General features: G+C 36.7%; 1 protein-coding gene across 2 annotated transcripts; it reads right to left on the bottom strand.

The window, feature by feature from the left end:
* Positions 1-1,864: 1,864 nt before the first annotated feature.
* On the bottom strand, positions 1,865-17,422 carry LOC123552392 (ferredoxin-fold anticodon-binding domain-containing protein 1 homolog). Of its 2 annotated transcripts, none has more exons than XM_053541902.1 (6): positions 17,289-17,422; positions 12,014-12,222; positions 11,286-11,442; positions 9,569-9,772; positions 8,600-8,761; positions 1,865-7,558 (listed from the first exon to the last, which is right to left on the bottom strand). In XM_053541902.1, the coding sequence occupies exons 2-6, from the start codon at positions 12,198-12,200 to the stop codon at positions 6,223-6,225; spliced, it is 2,046 nt and encodes a 681-aa protein (XP_053397877.1). In that variant the 5' UTR covers positions 12,201-12,222; positions 17,289-17,422; the 3' UTR covers positions 1,865-6,222. The 2 variants fall into 2 exon arrangements, with proteins under 2 accessions (XP_053397877.1, XP_053397876.1); XM_053541901.1 differs by having other exon boundaries at positions 17,115-17,403.
* Between the last annotated feature and the right edge of the window lie 3,835 nt (positions 17,423-21,257).

The following is a 21,257-nucleotide window of genomic DNA, read 5'->3' as shown; positions in this document are numbered from 1 at the left end:
ACCAACTTTCATTTTCCAATAAAATGAAATAGTTTCTGTGCTTTTTAAAAGAAATTAAAATGTTCACTTTCCTTAGTATTGGACCTTTAAATCATTAAATCGAACTCAGCTAAAAACTCGGGTACGGCGTGGGTTTATGAAATGCAACAAAATACAGGTGGATGACACTTCAGTATAGTGGACGCAACTTGACCCCGATGGTTGACCTTTGCATTATAATACATAATAAGGCACAACCTATTATTGAAAAGGAGTGTACGTAAAACACGAGCTGCACGAGGAAAAGGAAATATAATTTTGTGTAAATATAAATTAGTATATTGGAAAGTTTTAACTGATCAAATGAAAGTATATATACTTTGATACTGCACTGTATACAAACTAATTCCATATAAATATACACGGCTACCCTAAACACCCTTGATTTCTATAATGAAATAACCGATATGAATAATCAGCCTAAGGTCAACCATCGCGGTCAAGTTGCGTCTACTATATATGTACGCGTACGCGCGCATAAGCACCTGCTTACCAATTCTAGGTAAGTCACGTGCAATGCAACACGCACATACGTAGGATTTTAACTTGAAAACTATGTTTACAAGTGTTTTATAAACGTGAACGTCTTTGGTATTTTGACACAACATACGCTTATTTAAAAAATATAACAGAAATACTGCATGTATACATACTCATGCATATATGCAGTTTCAACTTCTTTATAACACTATTAATCTGAAAAAATGTCCTCTAGACGAATGTGCGTGTATCTTTTCTATAATGATCATCATTAAAAACTATGTAAACCTTTGACAATTTTGGAAAGGTTTTTTAAAATCTTTAAACTCAGAAGTAAATCCCAATGCCTCTGTGACTTCCAAAAGATAAAAGACAATAAAGGTAACCGCCAACAGTAACCCTAACCAAGTGCAAATCCCATTTACCTAAAAACTTTACTCTATTTTTTTTTCAAAGAACTAATAAACACATCATGTATTTACAATGCGGGCAAGGGTACATCTAAATGCCAAAAAGAAAAAGAAAAACATTAAAGATTTTAGCGAATAAAACTTCATCAAACGTTGTTCATATGAAGTAACAGAATCTTGTATAATTGTTAAGAATGTGTTTATATGGAACCTGGTTAGTTACAGAGTAGGTTAACACAGTGCAAATAACAAGTTCCACGCTTTTTCTCTGTGCAATTACATGCGATTATACATCTTTCAAAGCAAAGTGCACACATCAAACAACATAATTATGTTATTGCAATTCTTGACAAGAGCTCACAGAGAACTCAGTGTGCTCCACTATCAACATAATTATGTTATTGCAATTCTTGACAAGAGCTCACAGAGAACTCAGTGTGCTCCACTATCAACATAATTATGTTATTGCAATTCTTGACAAGAGCTCACAGAGAACTCAGTGTGCTCCACTATCAACATAATTATGTTATTGCAATTCTTGACAAGAGCTCACAGAGAATTCAGTGTGCTCCATTATCTAGAATTCTAACACGATCAGATTGATTTTATAACTGTCTATGGCTTGTGCCAGACCCTAATTTACTGACTAACACTTAGTTTAAAACACATTTTATTTAAATACTTGCAATGCAATAACAGAGAAATTGGACAGAAAGCTATGTCCTCTCCTTAATTTACTAATCTGAAATGCATTCAGTAATATCTGGAAGTCCAATATATAGTCCAATATGATGGCTGTCTCAGTAATCATATACAAGAAATGAAATCTTACAAAAAGATTTTTGGTATTAAATATTGCTTTCTGTTTATATCCTTATGAATTATCAATTACAGTTGAGCATATCAGTTTCCATCTTCCTTTGGAGGAAAAAGTATCTAATTTTATGTAATTTATTATGTATTAGAACAAGAAGTACTTTACAAGAATACTAATTATATATCTGGAATAAAAACCTTTTTATTGCTCATAATTTCTATATAATTTATATGCACCAAGAGAGATGTGGAAATGTACCATTTTAAATAGCTAGTTAGAAAAAAATAACTTTCTAGCTACTGATTACACATTTTAAGGATGTCCCACAACTCTCAATTAAATAAATGTTGAGACTATTGCATATAAATATTTTGTTGATTAAGCTATATCTTCATCTCACACAGGTATATTTTCATCTCTACAATGTATTTCTTTGACAAATTTCACAGATATCCCATCTGCGGTCCAGCCTTGATCTACATAAAGGGTGTAAAGAAAGTTTGTTTCGGTTTAAAGCAAATGACCATATTATTTTACTGAAAAGTAAAAGAAAACAATACGAGGTTCATACCATTCACTAAAAGACTACCAATGATCATGTTTTGGGTTTTTCTATTGGATAAGTTGAGATGAATGTATGACATTCATTGAAAGTTTTCCCTTACTTATATTTTTGTAGAAAATGGCATTTTCACAGTTTTCAAGGGCCTTAATCCAGGAGTATCTGGGGAGATTTGGCTGGTTATCGAACTTGGTTGAGATATTATGCCCACAAACATTGTCAGCAAGTTTAGTGAAGATCGGATGAAAACTGTTCGACTTAGAGAGCGGACAAGGCTAAATTCGCTGTTTTTCAAGTAATTCAAGGGCCATAATCCAAGAGTGCCTGGGAAGATTTGGCTTGTTATCGAACTTGGCCGAGATATTATGCCCACAAACATTGTCATCAAGTTTGGTGAAGATCCGATGAAAACTGTTTGACTTAGACAGCGGACATGCTTTGGACGCCGCCCGCCCACTGCCATGAGTGTTCACATAATACACCCCGCTCTTTCAGGGATGGGCGTATAAAAACAGACTGGGGTTATCTACTGTCCACAGGCAATTATTCTCTGTTTCACCATTGTAAGCCTAGGCATTTTATATCCAGTGATTGAAAATGCAACTGGAAATTACATCCGATGAACCAATATGAGCAAATCTGCATTACCGCCACTTTCTCATGGGGAGGGAGTTGAGGGGGGAGGGGGGCAGAGGGGGAATCATAAAATCATAAATACCAATATCATCAAAATTTCTATTTTGTAAGATGGATATAAAGTCGGCTTAATCCTTATTTTAAACCATAAATCACAGCATGACTAACATATTAAACAAGAGGGTCTTTGACCCTAAAGTGCTCACCTGTGTACAAGGCTTCTAGTGTGTTTGTATAACGTAATAGTACAAGTACAGAGTAAGGTTTCTTCTATGTTAGCCTATATTATATATATGTCACATACAATATTTGAACCTAGGGCAATAATTTGAACAATTAAGGTAGACAGTACAACTCTGATATCACACGCCAAATATCAAGGCTCTAGCTATTATTGATTCAGTGAAGAAGATTTTCAAAGTTTCTTATATATAAGCCTGTATTAAGTACATATGACAAAAAGAAGCGTGGCTATTTTTGACCGTGGGGCAATAATTTAGACAATTATGGTAGAGACTCAAACCCTTATATCACATACCAAATATCAAAGCTCTAGAGAAAAAGATTTTTGAAGTCTGATAGCTGAAAACCATTTCAACAACTTTGAAAGAGGGCTACCCAGAGATCATTTGTGTAAAGTTTCATCAAAATCCATTCAGTGGTTTCAAAGGAGATGTTGTTTAAAGGAACTGTTGATGGAGGCCATGTTTTTTCATGAATCAGAAAAATTTGAACAATATTTGTAGAAGGTCACACAAGCACAGTTTATGTGAAATTATTTTAAAATCAGACTAACGGTTTTCTACAAGAAAATTTTAAGTTCTACCATATACATATAGGGAAAAGTGACCAGGCCCCATGGCAGCCATGTTTTTTGAAGAATCGGAATAATCTGAACAATCTTGGCAGAAGGTCACACAGGGACCATTTGCATAAAATTATTTTAAAATCGGGCAAGCAGTTTCACACAAGAAGATTTTTAAAGTTTCCACTATATAGTATAGGGAAAAGTGACAACATCCTCTGGTGGCCATGTTTTTTGACGAAGCAAAATAATTTGAACAATCTTGGTAGACGGTCACACAAGGACCATTTGTGTAAAATAATTTTAAAATTGGGCCAGCAGTTTCATACAAAATTTTTTCAAATTCCCACTATATACAGGAAAAGTGACCACGAATCGGTATAATTTGAACAATCTTAGTAGAGGGTGACATAAGGACCATTTGTTTGAAATTATTTCAAAATCAGACCATCGGTTTAGGAGATGTTGTCTGAATATTTTTCTACATTTAGCTCTGGCGACCCCTATGTGTAACCTAGCGGAACCGTTTGAACAAATTTGCTAGAGGACCATCCAAGGAATATCCACACTAAGTTTCATCAAAATCCATTCAGTGGTTTTGGAGATGCCATTTAAACAAAATTGTTGACGGCGGACAGACGACTTGACGGATGCACGCACAACAGACACAGCGTAATCACAATAGCTCACCATGAGCATTTTGTGCTCATGTGAGCTAAAAACAACACCAGTGTTTAATAAAGCTGGTGTTTAATACATAGTTACTGAATAAAATTTTGTTTTAACTTTTCATTCACAACAACAAATGGAAATACCTGATATAAATCTAGGGGTTCAGGTATGATTGCATACTGAACAAATTATATATAAAAGTATTGATATAAAGAGAACCAATTATCAAAACATCTGTATCCAATATAAAAAGATTCAATTTTCCTGCACCATATCTTAAATAAAGATCAAGTATCTAAACACCATCTACAATGTATTGAAAGAAATGAAATGATTTTTATCTTAAAGAGGATTTTACAATCTTTTGTAACATAGGTATGTTGTCCTACAGAGCTTTCTGTAAACAAACTGAATGAAAACTTGAGCTTATATATAGATAAACACATATGCTGTCCCTGATGACATGTCTGAGGTAACCTGGTTAAGTAATTTTAAGTCTAAAGTAAGAGATGACCTAGCTTGATCTTTCAATGTATTGGCCTTAAAACAGTAGAGGTAGCATATACTTCTATGAACTACTGTTAGTCTAAACATTCTCCAGTTATTAATAGGAAACTGCTTTGAAACTACAGTGTTACCTAGACCTTTAACCCTATGACCCCCTAACACAATAGGGATCTTATAATGATCCTAGGAAATTTGGCAATTCTAGGCCCAAGCATTTCCTTGGTATTGATCTAAAACCTTTTTATGTCTTAAGGTCACTGCAACTTTGGCTATTGACTGCAAACACATTATGGTCATCTACAGACCAACATACTCATCATATATTCAGTCCGACAGTCATAGTTCTCCTGTTATTGATTGGAAACAGTTTATTGTTGGGTTTAACATTGCACGACAAAATTATAGGTCATTTGGCCACTTTTCAGCTTTGATGGTGGAGGAAGACCCCAGGTGCCCCGCAATGCATTATTTCATCACAGGCAGGCACCTGGGTAGAACCACCAACCCACCGCCCCAAGTGAGACTCAAACCCACATCGGTAAGAGGCAGGTGATTCGAAGTCAGCAACCTTTACCACGCGGCCACGGAGGCCCCTACTGATTGGAAACAGTACTTGACCATAATAGATGCAGACAACCTAGAGATTTCTTCAGTTACTGATCTAAAACCAATTTAGTCTAAAGGTCACTGTGACCTTACTTATTTATTTATTTATTGGGTTTTACAGTGCACCAACACAGTATAGGTTATATGGCGCCAAACAGGACTACAAATTTTGGTTTCACATCTCATTTACTTCGCAATAAAAACATGAGGTATGGAATCAAAATTTGCATACCTGCTGGAATCACAGAGTTACAGCAAAACCAAGTGTTAAGACCCTATTAGTCGCCTCTTACGATCATGCAAGGGTAAGGCAGTGGTTCCAATTCTTTTCATACACAGATCGTCCCAGAACATTACCTTTGAACAACTAATTCTAGACTGACATGGATCACTTACTGACCAAAGGCAATCATCCTTTTAATTTTTACCATTACACATCCTTGCATTCACTACGAGAAATCAGAACATGTAGGTTCTAGCTTTTAGTCAATGTAAACACACACATTCATAAAGCCTAAATTCATCTTTCAACACCATGCACATTTCAACTAGTGAGCCATTTATTTGACCTATCAGAATATTCTCCCTGATGCTTATTGCTAGCATTTTACTACCATACATTAAACGCTTTATTGTCAAATTATACATGGTATATCAAAATCATTAATGAATAAATAAATAAAAATAATCATCTTAACACTATTTTCATTTTCTTTTCAACTTCAAACCTTATAAGACTTTGCAATTTCCAAGAGATATTGTAAGAAAGAGCTTTATCTACAGACTGGAACGTCAGTCTGTAACAGCGACTTCTATTGCCCGATTCAGGATCAGTATATGTGTCTATCAGGTCCACAAGTATCACATTATCATCAGCAATGTCTCTTATTATATCACAGTATTCTTGTACATTGAATTGTACTCTCTGATTCTCCCAGAAGCTCATATCATGAACAAAAGTCATTGGATACATACTTGGTGATTTAATAACATATTTCTGAACCTGGTCTGGGTGGCAAATCACTGCCCCACCAGTAGAAACTGGAGATTCCATACCATTTGGTTTACTGTCATCAACAGGTAATAAAATCTGATCGCTTTCCGCTAAACTTTTGTCATGATTTACACCAACAAGCTTATCTTCAAGATTTAGCCTAGGAAACTGGTGAAGCACTCTTGTGTCACTTGACCATAACAGACGTTCATCTTCTATATTGTATCTACTACATGCAAGTTTACAAAGATTGGCAGTTAGGTAAACAAGCATATGTGAAGGGTGTACATGATCTCCTATAATTTTCACATGGCATTCACCTATATTATCAGATGCATTTTGAACATTATCTAGTACTCCACTACTAGCTGAAGGGAGCGTTGAATTATGTAGATTTATATTAGCAACATGCAAAGTTCTCTGGGAATCCCTTGTATTTTTAAAATCTTCAAACTGATAATTTATCATGTCTACTTTGCACTCAGATTTTACTATCACATTATTAAGTATATGTTTAAATGTACTTGTAGTTTCAGCAACAGCTTTTGTTAAGGCTCTCTGCAGATATTCTGAACCTTCTGAATTATCCTCATCTATGGCTACTGGCCAAGCCATTGTTATGTAACAGGAAACTGGAGACTGGTTCAGTGAGATATCACATGGTCTACAGACTGGTCCATAAACAACCTGCATATTTTCAAGTTTATCTGCACTTATGAAATTAAACTGATCCAACTCAAAGATAATATCGTTATCATCATCAGTAATGTCAGCTAGCACGTTTTCACCTGTAAGATCACTGATGTCATCAATCTCTTCAAATCCTGTATTTTCAGATTTTACAAGTTTATAGTAACTGCCCTTGTCTGATGTTGACCTTATCTCATTGCAAGAAGCTGACACAGTAGATCTGTTCATAGGGAGACGTATTCCTAGATTCTCAACTTTGAGATGTGTAACAGAGGTCAGACACTGTGTTATTTTCTCATATACTCTGTGGATAGGGTGATCTTTGTTGCAGTTTATATACCTAAAATAGCAAAGAAAATGTTCAAAGCTGTAGCATTTATTAAAGTTAAGCACTGTTATCATGCCAATGAGGGTTCCTGATACCAGCTAAAATATTTTGATACTATATATTGATATATATTCTGGACACAGTTAATAAATGGCCTATTTTTGCAACTCCATCTGAAAGGTTGAATTCAATGTATTAAATTTTGCATAGTCATAACTGTTGACTGTAAAATACTTTAATGATTTAAATGGTGAATACATGTATTATATAAGTGAAAATAAAACCAATGGTTATTTATAAAATAGCCCAAAACTGGAACATGCCAAAATATCTCAAAGAATGTGTACTGCTAATTCTGATTCACACCAGCTTTTGTTCAACTGATAAACTAGGAATATTATAACAGAAGCTTCATCTGGGATGTTGTATTTCACTCTAGTGGATTTTGTTAGGTCTGGATCACCAGGCATGCAAGTACAGTATGATCCAGCCATAGTTAAATCCGCAATGTGCAAAACATTTTTGTTCACATCTCATAGACACAATTTAGGTCATATAGCAACTTTCCAGCTTTTATGGTGGAGGAAGATCCCAGGTGCCCCTCCATGCAGGGTGGGCACCTGGGTAGAACCACCGACCTTCCATAAAGCCAGCTGGATGGCTTCCTCACATGAAGAATTCAATGCATTGAGTGAGGTTCGAACACATATCGGTGAAGGGCAAGTGATTCAAAGTCAGCCACCTTAACCACTTGGTCACGGAGGCCCCCAAGTGCAGAATACATCTAAAATCAAGCTACAGTTATATTAATCTACTTAGTATATAACTCAACCTAATTTTTCTTTTAATTTTAGCCATATTTATAGATCTATAAACTCCTCTTAAACAGAGAACTATTTATCTTAATATTAATGAAAGTATACCAGGCACCGGCAAAATATGGAATCAAGTTTTCACCTAATGCAATACAGATTTTGTTTTCTGTACCTATTTGTGAAAAGCAAGCTGTACTTTTCAAAGAATGATAATAGGTATATAAATAATGTACTTTACCTGATCTGCAGTAATTTTCTATAAATATATGCCGGACAAAGGAACATGTGTTTTCCAAGCTTTATTTTTACTGTGTCTACATTAACAGGAATACTGACTGGATCTGCCATCTCAAATACATGAGTTAGAGCATTCTCTGTGTTGAAGCCTTTGTCTAAACTCCTGTGAACGAAAAAGTTAAATACAATATTTATATCTCAATGACATAATTGATCCTTGATTTTGACATTTTGTTACAATCAGATATACAATATAAATCATACAAATAACAAGAGCTGTCCATAAGACAGCGTGCTTGACTTTTCTCAGTGCTTGACCCTGAATTAGAGTTTTGCCAGTAAAAGAGGCATAACTCTGTCTAAATTCAAATCAGAGTTATGGGGATTGTTTCCCCCGAGGAAGACTTTCATAGGTAAAAACTATTTTAAGTTTCAAGTCAAAAGCTTTGATAGTAACAGAGATATTTGACATTATCAAAAACTTCAACCAAAAAATTCTTAGTTAAGAAGGGGCGTAACTCTGTTAAAATTCAAACCACAGTTATAGGGATTGTTTCTCCTGGTGTAGACTTTGATAGGAAATAACTGTTTCAGGTCAAAAGCTTTGATAGTAACAGAGATACTTGTATAATTTGACTTTATCAAAAACTTTAACCAAAGAATTCTAAGTTAAAAAGGAGCATAATTCAAATCAGAGTTATGGGGATTGTTTCTCCTGGTGTAGACTTTGATAGTAAATAATATTTTTTAAGTCAATAGCTTTGATAGTAACAGAGTTATTTGACTTTATAAAAAAACTTTAACCATCGTAGCCTTTGCCGACACCGGGACAAGTGCAATATAGCTCTACTTTTTCTTTGGGAAGTCGAACTAAAAAGAAGCATAAGTTTGCATAAAAAATGTAAACCCGAGTTATAAAACCTGCCAAATTATAAGGTCATTTACAGTACAGGAAAAAATAATATATTACCTAAATCCAGTTGAAGTGTACACCCTATATTCATCAGCTCTGAATGGTAAAATATTAGTCAATATAAGACTCGAGTTTGCTGCCATGGAAACAACCTGCCAACTATCATGCCATGCTCTCCTTGGTTGATCAGCTGGAGTGCCACCTTGACCTTTACACAAGGTCATCATGATTTGACCTTGATTCTCCAATACTTGAACAGCACTATTAAATTGTTAAAAAAGTAAATTAAAGCCAAATAAAATGTGTGCTATATTTATACAAACTTTGTATATGCACATTTCAAGTACATATAACTTCTTAAAAAGAAATATGTACTTTTTCTATAATACTAGTACTGAATTGAATAAAACTGGTATGTAAACAGACATTTGAGCCGTGCCATGGGAAAACCAACATAGTGGGTGTGCGACCAGCATGGATCCAGACCAGCCTGCGCATCCGCGCAGTCTGTTCAGGATCCATGCTGTTCGCTTTTAAAGCCTATTGAAATTGGTGAAACTGTTAGCGAACAGCATGGATCCTGACCAGACTGCGCGGATGCGCAGGCTGGTCTGGATCCATGCTGGTCGCATACCCACTATGTTGGTTTTCCCATGGCACGGCTCATTTCTGTTTGTTTTAGGAGACCTCACATTCAGACCTGTTCTATTTCATAACTTGATTAATAAATGTCAGATTTAAACAAGACAGTTACAGCATTGCTGGTTTACTTGACTGGAAGGGATGATGAAAATCTGAAGTAAAGTGTAGTGAGCAAAATAAAAATCATAATAGGGGCCTCCACAGCTGAGTGGTTAACTTAGTCATTAACTTTGAATAACTTGCTGCTCACTGCCACTAGTTCAAAATGGGGTGTAGAATTCTTCCATGTCAGGAAGCCATCTAGCTGGCTTGTGGAATCCTTGTGGTCCAACTCGGGTGCCCCTCTGAGCCCAAAATAAAGCTCGGATAAGTACCTGGGGGTTTATTGTTTCTTTTATGAGAAGCTACATGCATTAAAGTAGCCATATGACCAATGATTGCTATAACTGTTTGTTTGTTTTGGATTTAACACTGTTTTATAACAGTCTTTCAGTTATATATTGGCGGGCAGTTAACCGAACCAGTGCCTGGGATTCTGTATCAGTATAAACCTGTTCTCAACAAGTAACTGCCAACTTCCCTACATGAAATACAGGTGGAGGACAAATGATTTCAGAAACAATTTCTTTAATCAAATCATCATGGCTAACATATATCTTGCCCAGGGATCATCACAACCCCGCAATCTGCAGATCTGTGCCTACCCTACTGAGCTAAGCAAGCGGGATGTTATAACTGTGTCAGTGAGATGTTAAACCCAAGAAATAAAAAAATAATTACATGGTTTGCTCAAGACCAGGCAAATATACTGTCAGTGGTTTCATTAATTATTGAAGTAGAAGGTAGAAATTGCAAAAAACAAGGGGATCTGGGGCTCCTCCCATCTGGAATTTATTTGCTGCAGGAAATGTAGCTTGGGTTTCAGACCACTATAGCTGGGGGAAATCCTCTCCTCCTCCATCCCCCTTTGGCCCTTAATGAAACCCTTGACAGTACCTTGAGGCAAAAATAGAGAAAAAACAAACTAGATCAATGGCAATGATACATTCTAAATAAAATGATGAATGTTTAGAACTTCAAGTAAGTGGGGTGTAGAAATTCTTTCTATTCCATATTTCAACTTGTAACCCACCTAGCGAAGAAGTCATTGAGTAATTTCCTGTTTTTCTTGTGGTTAGATTTGCCGCCAGCATGCGGGAAGTTGAAGATTATACAGGAGAACATCTCATTCCTGGTTAATGGACTGATATGAAGCTGTGTGGCATCTGTATTCAATCTTACTGTAACACCTGCAGATATACAAAAAAAAGTCATGTGAAAAAACCTATATGCTACATTACCACCTTCATCTAAACCGCCTCGGTAGCCTAGTGGTAGAGCGTCCGCTTAGAGTGCAGGAGGTCGTGGGTTCGATCCCCGGCCGCGTCATACCAAAGACGTAAAAACTGGTACTAGCAGCTTCCTTGCTTGGCACTCAGCATTAAGAGGATAGTGCTAGGACTGGTCAGCCCGGTGTCAGTATAATGTGACTGGGTGGGGTATCATGCCACGTGTCTGCGGCATGATATTCCAGTGAGGCAGCACTATAAAGTTGAGCATTGTGCTCACTGCTACAAGTAGAGAACGTCGTTTATATGACTGAAAAATTGTTGAAAAAGACCTTATAACCGAACACACACACACACTCATCTAATATGCACTTGCATAAAGTCTTAATAAAAATAAATTTGTGGCCAACAGTTAGTCAAAAACCTACCAGTTTTATCATTGTAAATGACATGGAAGATATATTTAGTCAGGTGAATGCTTATTCTACACAATACCAAAATTTTGATACAAAAACAAAGAAATAAAACAAACCTTTTTCTTTCAACTGTGAAATATTCCTGGCAGCATACTGGTGTTTTTTAATAGATTCTTCTGTCTCTAAGCTGGTTGCTATGATGCTGTGGTGTTTTTTGCTTGGCAACTTCTCCACCATAGATACTGTAAATGAGAAATCACCTTCACCAACCAGCAATGTGTTTCCAAAGATTAATTCCTCCATACTTTATGCCTCACTGTCTATCCTGTAATGAGAAAATAATGGCCATTTAAGTGTACATCTAGTGCACCTGACTCTGTTTCTTACATGAGAATGTGAAAAGTAAAGTCACTGATAAACACAGTGTACTATGACTGTCATAACAGGGAGTCAGTGGCGCAGTGGTTAGCAGGTTGGACTACAACGCAACAGTCCGGCTTCAATTCCCAGTCGCGGCTGATATCCTGACTAGTGTTCAGTCAATCAGTGCTGGGTGATTTACTTAAATTGGTACTGTTTCCAGCAGTAGCGGCCTAGACTGGATGCTGGGGAGGTAAATATTTATGATGCCTGCTATGGGCTCGGCTGGAAATAAGTTGTTCATTCCAGGTGGGGACTTTCATCGACTACCCATGTTAAACAAGAAACCTTTTATTACAGTCATTTGCAATAGTAATGAACTTATATTGACAAGTCAGTATCATTTTGGGGGATTTTTAATTAAAAACAAGAGCTGTCCGTAAGACAGCGCGCTCCACTATTCGGCGATTTGACAGTAAAATGAATATATGTCTCAATAAGAGACCTCTACTTTATAAGGAAGATACACCACGGGGCATAATTCTATCAAGAACACAAACTAGAGTTATTGGGATTGTTACCACATATACAGATGATGTTGGTAAAAATACATTTTGAGTTTCAAGTCAAAACCTTATATAGCATCAAAGTTTTGTCCAGAAAACAAAGATTGTCAAAAAATTTAAGTTAAATCCCTAGTAACGGACCTGGGAATTTTCTAATCCAAGTTTACTTAAAAGGCAATGATATCTGACAGACTTGAGTCAGGACAGCATTTTAAACAGGAAGTGTCTAGGGGTACGTATCCAGTTTGTTTTATAATCAATTAATCGGCACAAGTAGAAGGAACTGTTTGTGAAATCTTTTCTTTTATCATGTAATGGTCAACGAACATAAAGAAAACATCTAAACCCTAATCTTTTAGTCTGAATTAAATAGTATTTTCAAAAGGGTTTGTTAAAATATCATTTTGGATGCATTGGTTGAGAGGTCTAAGATGCTTTCTAATGGAGGTGAAGGCCCCTGGTTCGGTTCCGGGCTACTCCCATTGTGGTGTCTCCTTGGGCAATGCACTTTATCGGCCCTGCTGTAAATGGGTACCAGCAATTTGCTGGGGTAAGGTATTATTGGTTTTCACTATTCTTAAAACAGGGTCTCTCAAAAGCTCTACAGAGCTTATATTCATTGTTTCACAAAGTGACAGTGAATAAAATTTACCTTTACCATTACCATTTTATCTTTTTGTGTCTGGTTTATTTCCTGTTCCTTAATTATACTTACATTTTCATTTTGAAAGAAAATGTAAACTATGCAGTGAACACTGGTATCTCTAAATCATTAGATTAAAGTTTAGATTTAAACATTGATTGAACCTTTTTGTTTTTTTGATATTTCATTTGAAACAAAGATAAAGATGTAAATAACCCACATTGACAACATCTAGTAAAAGGAGTTCCATACTCCTACCTTACAAGCTTGTCTTTAGTGGTCAGATCCGAAAACAGGAAGAAGATCCATTTTAATAGTATGCCCTTTTCTCGTTATTCTGAGTCCCTTAACTGGTATTTCAGCTCTTGTCAATAATAGAATTCAGTTGCAAAAGATATTTTGCTACATTTTGATAATCCAACATTTAAACTTAAAAAATAACTAAGAAGAAAATTTCAGTGATTAATCCAAACTTTCACATGATGACCCTCATCCTCTGAAACAGCCAGATGCTTTCTCGTTGAACAGAGACTTAAGATCATTTGTACTAGCTCTCAAAAAGTTGGACCTTTTTTGAAAAGATTGTTTTTTTAAATGAAGAACAGGTACACAAACTGCTTTGCAAACAAATAATTTTTACAGTAAGTCAATACTATTTCCTATAAGAAGGTAATGGCCGGCTGGGCTATTCTATTCCAGAAAATATCCACCCTGCCCCTGTGGAAGCAGTTTTACAGTTTTTTGTTTTTTTTGGGGGGTTGGGGGGTGTAATTTAGTTTACAGATAAGGGGCATGGTTGGGGGGGGGGGAGTGTCTAGAGGGGAGGAGGGGGCTGTATTTTGTCAACATGTCGAGCCTGCCCTTTGACCCCTAGCTGTAACCCTGACCTTTGAGATAGAGTCTGTCTCATTGAGTTAAACATTCATGCCAAATATAAACAAGATTCCTCAGTGCATGTCAAAGATATAGGCGGGACAAGATCTGACATGACCTTTGACCTCCAACTGTGACCTTGACCTTTGAGATGGGAACCTGGGGTTTGCGCATGACACTCTGTCTTAGGGAAAGAAACTGCTCAATTTTGCAGTCTTTTTGCAGTGAAACAGCAGTTTTTCAGAAAAACTGCCTTCTTTGCCAATTATTAAAACTGTTTCCAGCATGAAATGACTAGTAAAAAGCAGTTTTTTTAGAAACTGCATATAACTGAAGGATTGAAAAACTGGTGGTGGCCAGTTTTCTGTAGTTATTTTGAAGTTTTTGTAAATGTTTTCACAAAAAGCAGTTTTACGGGCAGTTAAATGCAGTTATTTTCTAAGAGCAGTATTTTTAGCATCTTTTATAAACAGCAGTATTAAAAAACTGCTAAATACTACTTCCTGATGTCCCATAATGCAGTGCGAAAGATGGCCGCTCTGTGACACAGTGATAACTAAAGCATGTGAAAGGTAAAAATGGATTATAACTGCTCAAAAACAAAGTTTAACACAAAATGATAAACAAATAGTTAAATAATTGATAACAACTGTTTTAATGGAGTTAACTAATAAGGCAGGATTAAAGTGTGAAACTCATGCACAGACTGATTGGATTTATAGTCATTTGGTGGAAACTGGTGAAAATGTGCAAATTCAAAGGATTTACAAGATAAAGGACAAACCAGTTCATAACTTATATAGATGAATCTGAGGTTTTGTATTTAAATAAAAAGTCAGCTTATTGTACATTTTATGACTGGTTAAACCATCACGGACAGTTTAACAGTCAAAAGAAAGTATAGAATGAATTACTCCCCTTGGGCAAGTTGATGCAAGTTCTTTTGCAATTTTTTTGTGCTGTCATTTAAATGGTTGAAGCAAGAATTGTAGTATTTTTGCAGTATTTTGTGCTGACATTTAACTGCATAAAACTGATCCTGCAGTTTTGTTGCAGTTTTTATGACATCATTATACTTCTTAGCTCATTTACATATTTCGGCCAATTTAACTGCTTTTTCACTACATTTTCACTGCTTTTCTATTAAATATGTTAATGCAGACATTTGAAGACAAATAACTGCTAAAAACTGCATTTTTAATGCCATGAAACTGCAGTTTTACTGCCTTCCTTTTTCCTAATTAAGGGCTAACATTCGAATCAAATATAAACAAGATTGCTCCATGCATGTCAAAGTTATGGTCCGAACAAACAAACCCAGATGGACGCACATACACAAACTGCGATCCTCGCTTCCCCAAGCAGGCTTGACAAAAAACTGCTTGCACTGGTGGGAGTGGATGGGGGTTGGGGGGGGGGGGGGGGGTCACTGATGTTAGAAATCAACTTACTGATGCTCTTAAGGCATAACCCCCTTATTTGTATTCATTTTTTGACACAAAAATAATTTCCGAAAAGTCCCACTTAATAAAAAAAATCAAAACAAAAAAAAATTTACCGACCTACCTACCCCAATTATTTTGAGCATGTTACCGGAAACAATCTTTTTTTTAGGCCTAAAGCAAATCATATGCCAAATTTACAGTTGAGCATTTTGCTATTAATGTGAATAATACTATTTTCTTTTTACTCATTTTCAACTGTTACAGGGTTGCCATAACATGCATAAAAATTTGGAATTACACACAAAAGAAAAACACTTGCAAGTACAATGTATTGAAGAATAAACTTTCCAAAGGCTCGGATCAATGAGGAGGCTCAGAATTATGAGAAAGAGGTAGTCCAACTAATTTGATGCGATCCTAGGAAATATTGGGATAATTTTTTCATATGGGCAATATCCCCACTCGCGTCAAACACTTGAAAGACCAAAATAGTTGAAGCAATTTCCGATTAAATTTTCATCGCTGCCAACGCTTAACATGCTATAGGTTTAAATGCCGATTATTTCAAACATTGGCCATAAATTCAAATAAAACTTATATGTACTAAAAGGGGGTTCAATTCCTCATTGATTTATGTAAAAATTATCAAATAATATCCAAAATTACGAATTTTCTGGGGATTTAAACCTATGTATGTACTGTACATCATTAACATTTACCGTGTATACACGCGGTACACGCGGTAAATACGCAAGTGATAAAACAAATAACTTTACATGACTGTACTGTGTTTCATCCTCTATTATTTTGGTCCTTCAAAGTTTTGACGTTTAGATTGCCAGTCACAAATATATAACAATCTGAACGTCGAATTATTTTGACTAAAGAAAGAGGCAAACATTTGCAGTCCACTTCCAACAGCAAGGCTGTTGTATAACCCCATCACCGGGGTTCGAGTAGCTCATTATAGGCCTAACTATAGTAAAGGAATCAGCCTGGAAGCCATAGATCTGGTCTATTCGCGTTGTTTTTGAACACTAATTTTTCACTTGGCATGGCCACAGAGGTCTAAATTAAAGCTGGTTTCTGTATAAATTTCATTGGTAGCTCTTTAAAAAATGTAAGTTTTATACAAAATATATAGGGAATAATATTTACTGGTGTGTGACCTAAAAATATAAAAATGAGTTCAAAGTTACGAATATTCATGAGTACGAATGAACTTCCAAAACTGTTGAGGAACTCATGTAATAACATATCTGGACTTAACCGTATATCAGCTTTAATCCAAACAATTTTAACTGTAAATATCACAAGAAAATAAAATTACACCATCAATTTGGGATCTGACAAACATCTCAATTCTAATTCGGCTAAAACGTGCAAGGTAAGTACAATATATGGTAACAAAATTACCCAAAGATTTACTTTCCCCGAAAGTGCAAAGAAAAGGAGAAAAAAAAAAAAAAACAGAAAAAACCCTACTCTCCCGAACCTAACATACCGACATTGGAACCAATCTTTATTACTTCCAATAACATCATCCAGAAAGGCTTTAAAGAAAACAACACCAAAACCCTTTTGGCGCTATGTCAAATCCAGGCGACGTGTATGCTACCTCCCTTGAGTCAGGTTTATAACAACTTCAACTTCAACTTCAACTTCAACTTTGTACTGCCATAAAATCAATACTGATTGCGCTTGGCAGGCGCTTGTCAGGAGCAGTTATTAGTTTAAAGATATATAATGTGCATGGAGGTTAAAAGTATATATAGCATATACATATATTGCAAAGATAAAAGATCTACAGATCTAAGGTTAAAAACAGTATACAACGGTCTACAGAGAGCATGAGTCGAGTCTACCAACAAAAATTGGTAGGTTCGAACTTGACTGGACATATATTGGAAGACTGTTCCATAGCCTGATGGTCCTTGGGAAGAAGGCTGTAGCATGGTAGTTGGTCTTGGAATGTGGGATTAGATAATTAAGATTTCTAGTAGGGAGCATGTGATGATTATCGACTACTACAAGATTGGATCTTATTTTATAGAACATGATCAGGGAAGCATGGTTTCTACGTTGTTCGAGTGTTTTCCATTTGAGGGTATTGATCATGTCTGTGACACTACTGGTGTAACTGTAGTCATTTTTTACATAACGGGCAGCTGATCTTTGGACCATTTCTACTTTATTTATTAAATATTTCTGCCAAGGACACCAGACTGTAGAACAGTACTCTACCTGGGGGCGGACATATGTTTTGTAAGCAGTTTCTTTGACCTGTGTGTTATTGGTTTTGACATTTCTTTTAATGAAGCGGAGGGTATTATTGGCCTTGGAGGTGATATTGTTAATGTTGGGGGCCCAGACAACAACAACAGGGACAAAGCTCAAATCCTTGTCGACCAATTTAAATCTGTCTTCACCACACACGACACCTCAATAACTGATACTTCAAAACGAGCCAATACTGCTATCCCAACTCTACACACCAAAACAAAAGGCATCGAAAAACTTTTAAATAGCAACAACACACAATTAACATCTCCAACATAATCCTCAGTGGTTTGACTCGCACGAAAGTGTAAACGTCCCTGTAAAGGTTAAGACAATAACGGAAGATAGATAGATAAGACCTGCTCTCATCAACTAGCCCCGGCACTGAGACACATATTTGAGGCGTCTATACCGACTCTGGAAAATTACCATCGGACTGGCGGAGTGCTATTAAAACGTAATACCTGTCTTCAAAAAGGGCGACTCACACCGAGCAGAAAACTACCGACCATTGTCTTTAACATCCATTTCCTGCAAAATACAGGAACATATAATATGTAAACACATCTTAGATCATCTGTAATGTATAACATTCTTACTCCATTCAACCATGACTTCAGATCCGGATTCTCCTTTCCCAACTCCTCACCACGTACAGCACATGACCTACTCAAGAATCATGACACTGGGACCCAAAGAGACATCATCATCCTTGATTTCTCCAAGGCCTTCCCGCACAAAAGCCTGTAGCCCACCCACTTAGCTCAATAGGGAGAACGCAGATCTACGGATCTCGGGGTCGTGAGTTCGAGCCCTGGGCAAGGCGTATGTTCTCCATGACGATTTGATAAAAGATATTTTGTCTGAAATCATTCGTCCTTCACCTCTGATTCATGTGGGGAAGTTGCGGAGAACAGGTCTGTACTGGTACAGAATCCAGGAACACTGGTTAGGTTAACGACCCGCCATTACATAACTGAAAAACGGCGTTAAACCAAAAACAAACAAACAAAACACGAAAGCCTGCCCACAAGATGAAATCATATGCGGCGTGGATAGCAACATAAACAACTGGCTATGAGATTTCCTCACCAATAGAGACATGCGAGTTGTATAGTTGACGGTGATGCTTCAGACCCAGTCACAGTTGATTCCAGCGCCACCCAGGGAATGGTACTAGGGCCTCTCTTATTCCTCTGCCATATCAACGACTTGCCTGACCACATCAAATAAACTGTCCGTTTATTTCCGGATGATTGCCTCCTGCACCGTTGTATTGGATCAAGACTAGACCATCTACAACTACTCCCGGAAGACCTAAAGCATTGGAGAAGCGAGCAACCGCATGGGGTGTGCGGTTCAACGTGAACTAAATGCTACATCATGAGTATTAACAACAAATCTGGTAACTTCTACCAGCTAGACAACCATATCCTCCAACAAGTGAATGAAAATCCCTTTCTTGGTGTTACTTTTTCCGACAACCTAAAATTCAGCACTCACAATTACAAATATTACCAAGAAAGCAAATACTACACTAGGCTTCCTGAAACGAAACCTCAAGCATTGTGCAACGTCTAGTAGAAAAACCGCATAGCCCTTGTCAATCCACACTAGAATACAACTCCGTAGTTTGGGATCCCTATCCACAGAAAGACCGAGACAAGTTGGAGAGGGTTCAGCGTCGTGCAGCTAGGTTCATCACTGATGACTGCTCATCCCGGGACCAGGGCTGCATCCCTAGGATTTTCAAGGCCTGATTCCCCTCCAAGACCGTAGAAAAACTTCAAGGTCGGTCTTCCTCTATAAGGTGGTTAAGGGGCTTGTGCCAGCAATGCCTAATCATAATTTTCTGATCCCAAATCGTGGTAAAAGACAAATAAGACCCAAGTCATTTGAAAATTGCATAGGAAAACATTCTCGAAGTGTTATAAAGTCGAACATTGCAAAAGTTATATATAAAAACATTCATTCTTCTGTAAAAAAATATCAACTGTAATGACCTTAGTGACAATGTTGTGTGCGCAGAGACAGTCTTGTGCTTTGAAACAGCTCTTCTACATCGGGATTGACATTCACACTATCCAAATCTCTATCCCGCTGCGTTTATGCCGAAAGGTCCTGCAATGTACACATCTAGATCCAGATCCAAATGTGCTGCAATTTCTGAACAGCCCAAATACCCACAAAGCTGCTGGCCCTGACAAGATACCGAATGTAAGTACAATCCAAAAGCGAAATTTCATCAGTAAAATATGTTATTTAAAGTTTTCGATATATTGAAATTTTGCTGTCCCTTAGTCTATGCCTTTGTTTTAGACTTGAAAGCTTTTTAGCCGACTATAGCATAAAAAGATAAAATAAAAAAAAATTCAGTGGTTGAAACTACGTGTACAACATATCATAAGCTCTCACGACATAAGCTCTCACGATCTCACGAAGTTTTACAAGCAGCTATGATTAACAATGTTAAACACTATCTAATCTATTTATAACATGACTTCTTGTATTTCGCAGGTCAATATTTTGTGCTTTATGACCGGTCTATGTTCAACAAATGTTAACTGAGCTACTTAGTCCAAACTTTAAGAATTAAACAGTGAGCATTATTTTTATGTCATATAATAATATAGAAAATGTGGAAACTCCACAGGTCGCATAACACGACAAAAATGAAAATGCTGCAAGCTCGGTTTGATTGAGCCTGTTCATGGACGGTAGTGGAAATGCATGCTACCGTGCACGCCCTCTACACCCGGGTTGAGCAGAACTCAACATTTACACATTCAACAAGTACAAAAACAATTTAGAGACATCGGCAGACATGTTCGTACGGCGGTGCACATGGAATCTTCAATGATAAGCTTGTGTGTAATTCCATGAAAAATGACGTATGTCCCCAGTTTAAATAATGGGTTTGCCCTAAACGAGAAAACAATGAACAGAACTTAACAAACTGAAATTTAGAAAGGGGATATGAGGTTATGGAGCCTGTATATCACAGAAACTGCCAAAAGACAAAATTAAAAAGCAGGCACCATATCCAATGGGTGATTATACAATACCCAAAGCTCATATTTGAAGCAATGACCGCGGCGGGAGTATTGGAACCATACAATCTGAAATGTTCAAGCTGAGAAACTAAACAGTATTGGGCCAATAAGACTTTTTACGGCCACCACAATAGGTACAA

This window comes from Mercenaria mercenaria, chromosome 4 (assembly GCF_021730395.1).
Source record: "Mercenaria mercenaria strain notata chromosome 4, MADL_Memer_1, whole genome shotgun sequence".
Taxonomy (NCBI): Eukaryota; Metazoa; Mollusca; class Bivalvia; order Venerida; family Veneridae; genus Mercenaria; species Mercenaria mercenaria.
Note: the sequence above shows the minus strand (reverse complement) of the source record. Positions and strands in the feature narration are given on the sequence as shown.